At 38.0% G+C, this 11,941-nt stretch overlaps 1 protein-coding gene across 1 annotated transcript; it reads right to left on the reverse strand.

Moving 5' to 3' along the window:
* Positions 1-1,145: 1,145 nt before the first annotated feature.
* Positions 1,146-11,080, reverse strand: LOC140159894 (REST corepressor 3-like). The gene is made up of 12 exons (XM_072183219.1): positions 11,005-11,080; positions 10,862-10,915; positions 9,158-9,241; positions 8,167-8,381; positions 7,476-7,603; positions 7,114-7,189; positions 6,352-6,458; positions 5,256-5,457; positions 4,331-4,466; positions 3,414-3,580; positions 2,464-2,600; positions 1,146-1,745 (listed from the first exon to the last, which is right to left on the reverse strand). The coding sequence occupies exons 1-12, from the start codon at positions 11,078-11,080 to the stop codon at positions 1,574-1,576; spliced, it is 1,554 nt and encodes a 517-aa protein (XP_072039320.1). The 3' UTR covers positions 1,146-1,573.
* Between the last annotated feature and the right edge of the window lie 861 nt (positions 11,081-11,941).

Below are 11,941 nucleotides of genomic sequence, written 5' to 3' on the forward strand. Positions count from 1 at the left end.
GTTTTTGCTTCTCTCATCAAAAGCACTGGAGCAATACAACTCAAAATTTGGAAACATCTTGTGTTAATGGTAACCCTCAATGTAAGATAGGAATCAGAACATGCAAAGATTGGAGCACGCTCCTTTAAGTATCAAAATTTTACAGACCAGAACAGAACAGGATGGCATTCCAAACAGACCTCCAAGCAAGTTTAAGGGCGACTTTAGGGCTACTTTATTTGGAGCCCTAATTTGTATCGATAATGCATCAGTTGTGTCCAATAAATAAAGTGCATGCAGATAATAACATAATTATTGTACCAGAAAAATGACAACTTGTACTCTCTTGCATTTCAGAATTCAGTCTACCAAACTCAATTTAGTATCAAAACTTCACAGGCCTACCGGACAGTTTTTACAAAAGTTCACCTGACAGCGTCCATATACGAACATGCATTTTTTGTGATATGATCATTGCATAATACTTGACATGTTTTCTCTTTCTTACAATAATATGTACAAAATTAACAAATAAATAACACACCATGTACATATATTACTTTCTTTTCAACAGAGAGGTAGTTTGTTTGAAATTACAAGCTACCTTTTAGAACGAAACATTATCCTACACCTTGCAACAAGACTATCTAAAAAGCTTCTTTTCAGTGCAAAAATACAAACATAATGCCCACTTCATAGTGACTGTGGTATAAAATACACAAGGAAACCGTTTCCTTGGTGTAAGATATTCATGAGTTAGACTAGTGTAAATACATACTCCATTGTGGAATTAAGCATCTTATACTATAAACCTTCGACAAGCGCACACTACCGTGATGTTACAAAGTCAGAGCTAACAATGTGTACGCCGCAAAGTTCATTCATAATTCTCAACTTTGCAACAGCAGTTCGCTTCAGGAGCTAATCAGAGACAAGTGCATTTCAATGCAGTAAATACACGATGCATGCTTAAAATGCTCTTGTCAAAGGTTTACTGCAAAATATTTGGAAAACACTGATTAATCCTTCAATAGAAGACTTCAGCGCTAGGCCAATTCTGTGCTGTTTTACACAAAGGAATCTCGCCTATATTGCTAGATATCAGATACCCAGTTAGGAATTCTCTTTTGTCCACATACTTTTTTACATTCTCATTTACATTTGCCAGACAAAAAAGCAACTATCAAAAATCAAATACAGGGCATATAGAGAATTATTTCCTTGTATAGTTGAAGTAGTTGTTTTAAGGCAAGGGCATGGTTTGACCCTCCCACACCATGCCGGGTGTGTGTGTCACTGCCCTTCAATCTTTCCTACCTCTACTGTACAATGCTCCCTGAATCTAGCATTACCCTTGAATGACAGCCCATACCTTTAGCTGCGTACTACACCGACAACGCCTTACCGACTTTGCTCAAAATAGCACCACACCATCCTTTTCAATATTAGGTAAAAGTCCTTCACTACTCCCATGTACACAGCATTATATTGTAGCAAACTTTGCTACTTTAAACATTGCTATAAAAAGTGTAAGTTATGAAATCCGCTAACTAAATATAAAACAGAGAGTTGTTGTTGCTACGGTTACACATCATCATTGCCCCTGCGGCGATGGCTCTCGTTGATTCCCGACGAGCTGAGGAGGTGGACCAGATAAGGGCCCCATGATAGGGGGCCTGCTGCGTGCTGCAAGAGGGCCGGTGATAGATGAACTTGGGCGGATCAGAGGCGGCGGCTGGTGGAGTCCACCACGGGGTTGCATGAACCTGTAAAATGAGATACAAAAGACAGATGAATGTTTGAAACTGTTTGCGCATAGATTATCCAAATCTGTTTGACCAGGCATTAGATGGAGGTTCAATTAAAAAGAAGAAAAGCACCAAAAATGAGGAATTCCTCTGATCAGAGGAAGATCTCATCCCTGTTGACGAATGTCACACTTACAATGACCTCTCTCCTTTGATTGACATGTGCATATTTCTGTGGTTGAATGTATTGGAGCTACATGGTTTAGGGACAAATGACCTAAGGTCCATTTCACTAAACTTTACGAAGCTTCCAAAGTCTCGAAATTGTTTGTAACTTACTACGAGTCGTACGTTTCATTTCACTAAACTTACTTATGAATGGTACCCTTCGTAAGTAATAGGGATTTACTACAAGGACTCTTCGTAAAGTTATATCTAGTATTGGGTATTCATAACTTTACAAATGGGTACTTGAGCTACAAAGGAAATTAAAAGTTTAGTGAAATGGACCTCAAAGCATATTCATCACGTTAAGATTGATCAAATTGTAATCATTCAAAAGAACATGATTAAAACATGACTGCTAGTTCTTATCCATGTTTTTGCTTTTCTTTTTTTTTCAATTTACTGAACTTCAGTATAGCACACAAACTACATGTAACATAATATATTGGCCATGACTTGGTCCATGGCAGTGTAGTGCATACATCCAAGGTTTTTAACCAACCCTTCTTACCTGTGTGGTTGTGTTTGCATGGGCGGTTTTTGTTGGTGGGCAGGCGTATTGCTGGGTCTTAGTAAGGGTGGAGGTACACTGCTGATGACGGTGGTAGCCATGGGATGAATCACACTGCCGTGGGAGATACTTAAGCCCTGTACACACAAAAAAGAAACAAAATGCATAGATAAAAATGGTTTCCCTAAAAGACTCCGGAAAAGGCAAAAGAGAATGAGTCTTCCATGAAAAAGAAAATACCTGAAGGTGCATATTGGACAAACAAACTCATATTGACCATAAAAACGAATAAAAACAGTCGGCTCTCAACACGCGCTATTCAAAATTCCTGTGCCGAAATTGTCTAAGTGCAATGATGCAATGGTTATTTGTGTTCAATTGTCGTCAGCCTTCATTGTATTACTGGGACGTCATTGCACTTTCGGCGCCGGGAATTTTGAATATCGTCGCGTTGAGAAAGCGGATGTTTTTATTCGTTTTTATGGTCATGTGATTTTATTTAAATAAAACCATGTGATTTGTGCTTGATAATTATTTTTCTAACATATAAGGAATAATGTTGTGATTGCCGGAGGCTCCCTTTAAGCATTTTGTGGACCTCTCAAACCCACCCTTTCTAAAGCGTGGGTTACCAACAGTGAAGAAAATGACTAAAGCAGAAAACAGGCTGAAATTAGAAGCGTGAAAAACTGGACAATAAAACCTGAATTCAAATTAAAACCTGAACATTCTCATACCTTCAAGTGTGGTTTGAAAAATAATTTGAGTAGCCATTCTGTATTAACCACTTTTGTATTACAACAAATATATTCCCTATGCAGAAATCCCAAAAGCCCACAATGAAATTGGGGTCTGGAGGCATATTCTTGTCTTGTGGGTCCACCCTCTCAAATGAGATGAGATGAGTTAGTAGTGCGACAGGCATCTTCTGCCCAAATTTGCATACTCACCACATCACTTCTGTCTTTGTTTTCATTATCTGCATCATACTCGGCCAGCACTTGATCCAGGTTGAAGCGTCGTGCAAAGTTGTTCATGAAGCTACGACACTGAGATGCTGTCTTGTTGCCAACCACCTCAGCAATAGCCTGGTAGTCTCGACCGTATTTGCGTATCGCTGGAGAGGGTTTGAGAAATATACAAAACGTTAGAAGTTGGAGTTATGATAACATGATGAGTGACAATGGCTAAAAAACTGTTGTAATCAGACATCAGTAGATCTTTTCAATTCACTTGGTTTGTTTCCTTACATACAAATATTTCTTTCCTATTAGGAATAGAGAGGAGATATAAACATCTATTCTCTTCAAATCTGGGCCAGTTTTATGATTGACCTTAAATTTGAATTGGTCCAGTTTAATGCTTGATATATACCAAGATCAATGGTATGCATGCCCCCCGGTCTTAATATTTGTTCATACTGGATTATTTCACCTGCTTAGTGCAATATACCATCACCATCAGAAAATAGATGGAAGTTCTGGTCAATACAAGAGCTGATACAATTTAATTTGTTTTAGGTGACATAAATGATTCTCCACTACGTTGGAGTTTTGCCCAGAGTGCATTCGGAACTAACTCATGTCTGTGCGGGACACTCAAAGACCGTATGCGTAATTTGAAATCCTTCATGGCATGATGCACTACATGTCAGTTATTGTGTCAAAGAAGCATCACAAAAGTTCATTATTATAAGATTTACATGTAGAATTGTTTCAGTTTGTTTTTGTGTGCTGTCGTCAAGGACCCATATACGCCAATTATTCCCCCATATCTGATGTCGCCAAGTTAACATAGGCCTAGAGGGCAGTACATAAGGAGTCTTGATTCTCCTCTATTTCTCTGTGTACCATCACAGATGTTTTACCTTGTACTGCAAGAAGTTGTTCATCGCTTGTCCAGCTAGACTTATTGCGCTGGTTGTTTTCTCCTGGCTGCAAGTTTCCCAACTCAAAAATCACTTTCTCTTTTTGGTGACTCAGGACTTGCTTGTTGTACTGTATCTGTTGAAACAATATATAAGAAATAATGAATGAGGATAGATTTGGTGAGATAGTTCACATGTCTGGAATAGTTGCTAATTAGGATGCTGCCCACTATTGAATTATCATGAAAATGTTGGCTTATTTCTAACACTGCTTGGAACTTTGTGTAGAATAACAAGACGAGCATGTGGGACAGAAGCATGGTGTTAGCCAGAGACCTGTCCATGCGGGCAATCTTAGATAGTAGGCAGTGGAAAAATCCTCAACCCGTCTTATGGGCGGGCACTCTTGGACAAGCAATTAAAAAAAGAAGAAGCAGAACTTGTGTGATAAATATGAGTACAATTTCCTTTTGTATTTTTTGGGGTAAATGGTAAATATCACCTCTTAATGTCGAAGGAAATTTCTGACGCATTATTGCAGTCGGTACATATTTTGGTTCATCTCATGTTTGGTAGTGACGTATGTGCGTATTTTGATTGCCTCAGTATCGAATCGCACGCGTAAAGTTAAATGCGCTGAGTGTACACGCACACATACAGAGGCGGTTTGTTGGCACGCTTGCGGCGCAACCGCGAAAAAGCATTGATGTCATTACCGAACTTGAGGTGAATCAAATTATATGCGAAATATGAATGGTCGTAATATGCCATGTGATGGCGCACTCACTGGTAGCTTAAATCCCAGGCCATCGGGTCTGTGGACAGCCCAGGGATGGGTGGACAAGCAGTTTTTTGATCCTGGCTAAAAGCCTGGAAAGAAGTGCCTCAAGACTGAGATTTATTTTCAGTAATCTTGCCAACATACCTTTTTCTTCAGGTTAACAATCTCTGTATCCAGGGCTTTGAATATGGCATCACTCTGGTTTGTCGTCATGGCCATCAGGTCTTCGTGATCAAGATACATGCCTTTGGGTGGCTTCTTCTTGGTACGCAGTGGGTGATGACGGTGGCTTTGGCTAGTCTCATTTCTCACTGGGCCCACATGGGTACGCATCACACCAGTACGTCTGTGAATGGAAAGTTTGTGTCAAAAACAAAATTGAATTCAACGTATTAATAATGATAGCTTCTTTCCCATACAAATTATCCCGGACAAATTATGCACCATTCATTGATATTTCAAGCAGCCATCCCCAACCCCAATGAATTGTTTGGATGTAACTTTTGCCTTCATAAGCAGGCATGTACTTTTTATTTTTTACCAATTCAAATTTAATCTCTTCCCAAATTCTTGTTCCACCTCTTTGCACTCCACAGCACCGTGAGAACTATAATTAGGATGACAAGTCCCAATTAGAACTAGCCCTATTCGCAAACCACTATGCCCCTCAAATAGCGCAAGTGAAGACCCTGTGCTAGTCCCAATATTTATTGATTATATGCGACGTGTCATGTCAAAAGGAGACATTTTTGGGCAGGTTATCAATTTTGAGGTTTTTGACATATCTTAGATATAGAGATGTTTTGCTCCACAACGCCGTATTCCCCAAGGAAATCGGACATTCTTAAGCGAAGATATTGAGTTCGTAAGTTATGGTATTATAAAATTGGAAATTGAGATATCGGCCTTTAAAAATATTATTGACATTTTGAGAGTAGGAATTACCTTGAAAAATGTCTCAAAAAATACAACATGCCAGTTATATTCCGGTCTGAAACTATCAGACAATATTTTTAACATTAATAACATCACAAATTCGCAACAAACCTAAATTGTGAAAAAATCACCCCGGGCAGATTTTTGGCTATTTCTCCATTTACAATCCTGCCCCAAAGTGTCTCCATTTGACATGACACGTCACATATATTTTGCAGTTATTCCTATAGTCAATACAACATTTATTCAGCGGATATCACTGCTTTAATTTGTAACATTTGTAGCAAAAATTGATGAACCTTACCTCCAGTAACTGTAGCAAGCATTGCAGAGCAGTCCTTTTGGTGTGGTGTAAAGTTGACTTACACCGGCAGTACAGTTGGAACAAACGCTCTTTCCCGAACCATCAACCTATAAACAAGAGCAGGAGATCTTGTAAGAAAAATACTTCGCAAAACTTCAACGCAAGAATGCTTCTCCTGCAAAATTACCAAAATGATTCACAACTTTCTTGCACTAACATTTATATAACAACTTTGCTTAGTTGTTGCACACCCACTGTGTGTATGTCATATATGTACAGTCATACAGTGTTGGATGTAAGACATTTTTTATGTGTAGCATTTATCAGCTTGCACTACTTTTTTTGTTTTGCATTTTGCACACTTAAATGTATAAGTCTATGACATAAAATTGCTACACATTTCCAAAATTGTGTAGCAAAGTGATCAAAATTGAGAAGCATTTTGCTCTGTGATACCGGCTATGTCCAACCCTGATGTCATATAATATGAATCCATGCTAGCTATTCGCTGTCGTAGTGCACGTTAGTAACCATTGGTTACTGGTTCAAGCCTGGGCTCACACACCTGTTCCGAATTTTGACATGCCATAGGCTTTGTGTTGTGATCATTTCGATCAGTGGTTCGTAACAAAGTTCTAAAGTATGAGCCAGTTGACCTAGCAACAGTCATATTCTAACATGCACTACGACAGCGTGCACTCCGACAACTCTTACAGGCATGTCTTAAAAAACCCATACCGTTATCAACTAAGTTTCTCTTACCTTCTGTCCATCCTCCTTGGCATCCCCTTCTTGTTTCTCTTTATCCACTCCATTCTCATTATCTTCTGAACCCTCACTGTGACAAAAATAATAAAACACAAATTCACCTCCTTATTTACATTGCTTTACACATTAACTAGTGATTTATATAACAAATAGCATTTTCATCAGGCAACATGTGTGGACTGGAATGAACTGCTATATGCCCATTTTTGTATGTTTTTTGCCCACTTACTTTTGCCTATCATATCTCTATTTCATTATTCCTAGTAAAACAGGAACAAAATATGCTCGTCCCCTGAAACCCCCTTAATTCTAATTCTTCCGCCACCAAGAAACTCAAATATTTTCATAATTCTAACCTCTCATTCTCTCCCTTCTGTCCACTAGCCAGTTTACGGGCTTGTCTGTCCATAAGACTTGTCCTTGTCCTCGTCTTCTTCCATTGGTAATAGTACTTCACCAAGCAGCTGATGGACTTGTCTGGAAGCTGAGCAATGAAGAGAGATAGATGATTTACATAATGAACTTGTTGAAGTATATTTTTAACTTTTCATAGAAAATAAATTGGTTAACTAAATAAGTGTTTTTCTCCGCAACCTCTAATGGGATCGTGTTAGCTTGATCCTTGTTGGCTGAGAACATATCAAAGGTGATATGGAACAGTATGGTCTGGCAAAGGATGGAAATAAGCCTATATTGAGATTAAAAACCACAACACCAGGCTCCTATTTTTGTCCTGAACCATCATGGCCCATCAACATAACTAAAACAAAAGTGAGTCCTGTTCAGACCCGAGTCCAGGTCCCAACTAAATTCAGGTGAACCAGTACTTAACTTTTTTTCTCAAACTGAATCCCTAAGTAGAAAATTTGGTGTCTGGACTGGATTTTGTTTGGGTGTGCCAAAGATTTACAGATGGCAAAGCAAAAATATATATTATATGTTGAAATATAAAATATGGTGAAGTTAATTTCCAAGAATCAAGAAACAATTTCTTGACATTCTTGAAGCGAGAAAAGTGAGTTAAAATACGAGAATTTGAATTCTTACCATTTGCCTTATCCTGTGGAAGCTCTTGCCATGAAAGCTGAAAGCCTGTTCAAACAGCACCCTGTCCTCTACAGTCCACTCATCAGGGAAAGGAGTAAAGTTAGGCAGGTCAGCCAGGGACTTCTCAATGCTATGCTTGTGCCAGAACAGCATACCCAATGCTTGCTCCGTGTTGTAGCCATATTTGTCTTTAGCAAGGGTTATGTATTCATCCACTGTACAGGAAAACAAACACTTTAGTTATTCCTGAAGAGCTGCATGAAGCATTGATAAACCAAACATTTGAAAACTATCCCCCCTGAATTGTGGCAATGAATTAGGGATGGGTTATTACGTTTATTTTCCTACAAGTTTAACGCATCAGTGATGCGTGCGTTTAACATATTAACACGCATTGATCCAGTCCCGTCTGGCGGCAAGATTTCATGAATATACGATAGGTGCAGTGCACCTCACAAAACCGGAATTTCTAACAATAAATATGCTAGTACCAATGGCCCCGTACACAAGGTAAAATTCACGATTTCAACGGCCCAAACATGTCAGAAATTATGCATTATTTTGACGTATTAGTGTTAAATAATGAATGTTTTGAGCAAGTTTCATGTAAATTATTAAGGTCGTCTTCAGATTTTGTTACTTTCAACTGTTGATTAGCATTGAAGAATGGAAAATTGAAGGTTGAAAATGACTTGCGTGTTACGTTTACATAATTGCTAAGCGTTTAACGGATCATGCGTCGTTTAATGGTACATGCGTTTAATGTTCCCATGCCTACAATGAATGAATTGATAAATTTTGGATTTTATAATGAAACATTACATGTATTTGACTCCTTTTGCCAAGTATATTTGTGCTTACAAAAAATTAGCATTCTTCATATTTTGTTATATAATTCAAATGTTTTTAAAAGATTGGGAAACTTGTTTTTTAGCCTTAAAATTCCTTTTTAATATTTTTAAAAATGTTTCAAGATATTCTTTATACTCACATTTAGTTTCTGAGACCTCATTACCGGGCGACCAAACCAGGAGAGCCTCTGGACGACTATCATCACGGCGACTAGGTGGAACATCTACAGTATTTGAAAATCCAAGAAAATAGACCAAAATATTTAGTAATTGTTTAAATGCATTTCCGTGCCAACTTTATGGGATGTAAACACAGAATTAGAGAAGGAGGAAAAGACTCCCTATACCGTCAGCTATGGGGAGAAAATTAGGGGGTATGCAGGTCCTTGCCTACATTTTTTGTATAGTGCGCGGAGGCAAACTAAACAGGTCTGCGTTTTATCTGAGGCATCGATCTTGCATGACAATGATTGCTTGAGCGCATTTTGAGGGACCGAATATCTCCAATTCTTGCTCCATGAATCAAAATGGCGGGCAAGTCCTGGTTTTCCTTTTCTAATTCTGTGGGTGTGCACCATACCTTACGGATTGTTTTCTTACTGTACTTTGTGTATTGGTAGATATCAAAGAGAAATAAAAAAAATTTGAGCCTTTAATTAAATGCCGATTCATTTTCACACAGTGACAATTTGAAATTTAGGGGGGTACGAGAAACATGTTGTTGGGGGTACTCAAGTTTGGATTGGTAGGGGTGTGCTGCTGAGAATTTGAAAGTGGACCCATCATTCCATCAATACAACAATTTTTCAAGAAATTTGAATCCATTCATTAACCAAACCCCAAAATTCAAAATTTTTGGCCAAATTTAACACAAATTGTCTTAATTTTACATTTTTTACACCAAACTTTGGGAAAATTTCAAAAATGTTGTCAAAATTGGGATATTTTTCGAAAAAAAAATGAGAAATTTTGTAAAGTCCCATATATACCGAAAGTCCAAAATTGGAAAAGCCAGAAAAAGGGGTTGTTGATGTACATACCAAAAGGCCGAAAATGCTACCCATGTTTGCGGCACGCCCCCGTATGGTCATTTGTACTGAGTACCCCCCACTCGGGTCATATTTCCCAAACTAGACCCCTAGAACATCAATATTCACCACTCCGGTTGTATGGATTTCAAATTTGGGCTTTTACTGGGGGTGGGCAAGAAAATATGGGGGAGGGTCCCTCTTAGTGCTGCCACTGACCCTCTAGACTAGGAAATCATGCTCATTTTGACTTTCACAACAAGTAGGCCTAGATACTAAATTAAGTAATTATAGCAACCCTTTGAGCTATCAGGGCACTTCCATATGACTGGGCATGGCTTGCAAGATGGCAACTTGCCAGGGCATGAGAATTAATAATAAAATATAATAAATATAAATAAATTTCACCTTTTTGGTAACTCGGAACTCAGTGATTGCAAAATAACAGAGGCAGGGGGGGCTCATCGAGTATATGAGTCATGTGAGTGAGCGAACATGCATAGACATAGTGACAAGTTATGCATTGATAATATGATGGCCCACCGCCCCCACCCCAAAAAGGTTGGTAACCATTTTAATGAAAAAAATTTAGGCCCATACAAAATTTCAAAACAAAAAAAATTCTGAAAAAGTTTTAGAAGAGTTTTCTTAAGTTTCACTATATAATAACAAAAAAATAAAAAATGACCAACTAAATTTTTTAGTAAAAGTCGATGTCATGACAAATCTTTTATTATTATGTATTGTCCCGTCGACCAGCCCCCGCTGGGAGTGTCGGTTTCATGTAAACAATAAACAAGTAAAGAGTATTTTTACCTTGGATTTCGGGAATTTCTGCTTGGTATTCCTGTCCAACACGCATACCTGGCTCTGAAATAAAACAACATAAAACTGTCAAATGCCATGTTTATTCAAATTGCAATCTTCTGACATGAAAATCTCAAAATTTAGTAACTTACCATGTTCATCGTCAGAGCTGCTTGCGCTGTCTTCAGACGGGTTCCCGTTAGTACTGCCTCCCCGAACTGGCCCCATTCGACCGATGATTTGCCTCAGAATTACCATTTCTTTCAACAACACCCATATTCAATAAATATTTGAAGACTTTTAATTTGAAAACTGAAGTTTGGAAGGAATCGGCTTCCTCTTTCAAGAGATAATACGAGGAAATTCTCGCCGGTATTGCAGCGTAGCCTTTGTCCTGTTACACCGGTGTTCCGTACTCGACTGGTTATGCGAGCCGCATTGCATACTAAAAACCCTTTAAAATTTATCCGCCTCATATGTGAAAATGGTATTTATTATCTTTCTACCAAAATCAATGACACAAATAATGTCAAGGATATAAATAATTACATTTTGTACAGTTTTTATTCATAACAAACATTTAATTACAAAATTTATGTACTACTTTACTAGGGTGGAATTTCGTGCCGATGCGCTAGCGTAATTGGGTTTCTATATGCCAAAAAGAGACTCGTCATATGAAAAATCGGGACGTTTTTGTGTGTATACTTTTAATGTAATGAGCTAAAATTACACATCAAATGCAGAAATTTTGCGTTAAAATTGGTATCTTTGCCGAAATACACGTATCCAACTTATAATTGAAGGTGATAGCACGTGAAATTTAAGAATACATATGAACCAATATATATTAACCTGGTATCCCCCGGTTCACTTATTGTGCATGTAATGAGAGCGCAGCCCATGCTCAAGTCTGTAGCAGATATTATATTTTTATCAAAAATATCTTTAAATTGATTTTTCTTTTTCATTATTCACCTGCCATATAATTTATAGTTAGTAGATACGTTTTTAGTCACTCTAGCAAGTTTTACTCACTAAAGAAATAAAAGCCCCCAACCTTTTACAAATCACACTAACCCAGGTCTA

Source organism: Amphiura filiformis, chromosome 1, assembly GCF_039555335.1.
Source record: "Amphiura filiformis chromosome 1, Afil_fr2py, whole genome shotgun sequence".
Lineage (NCBI taxonomy): Eukaryota > Metazoa > Echinodermata > Ophiuroidea > Amphilepidida > Amphiuridae > Amphiura > Amphiura filiformis.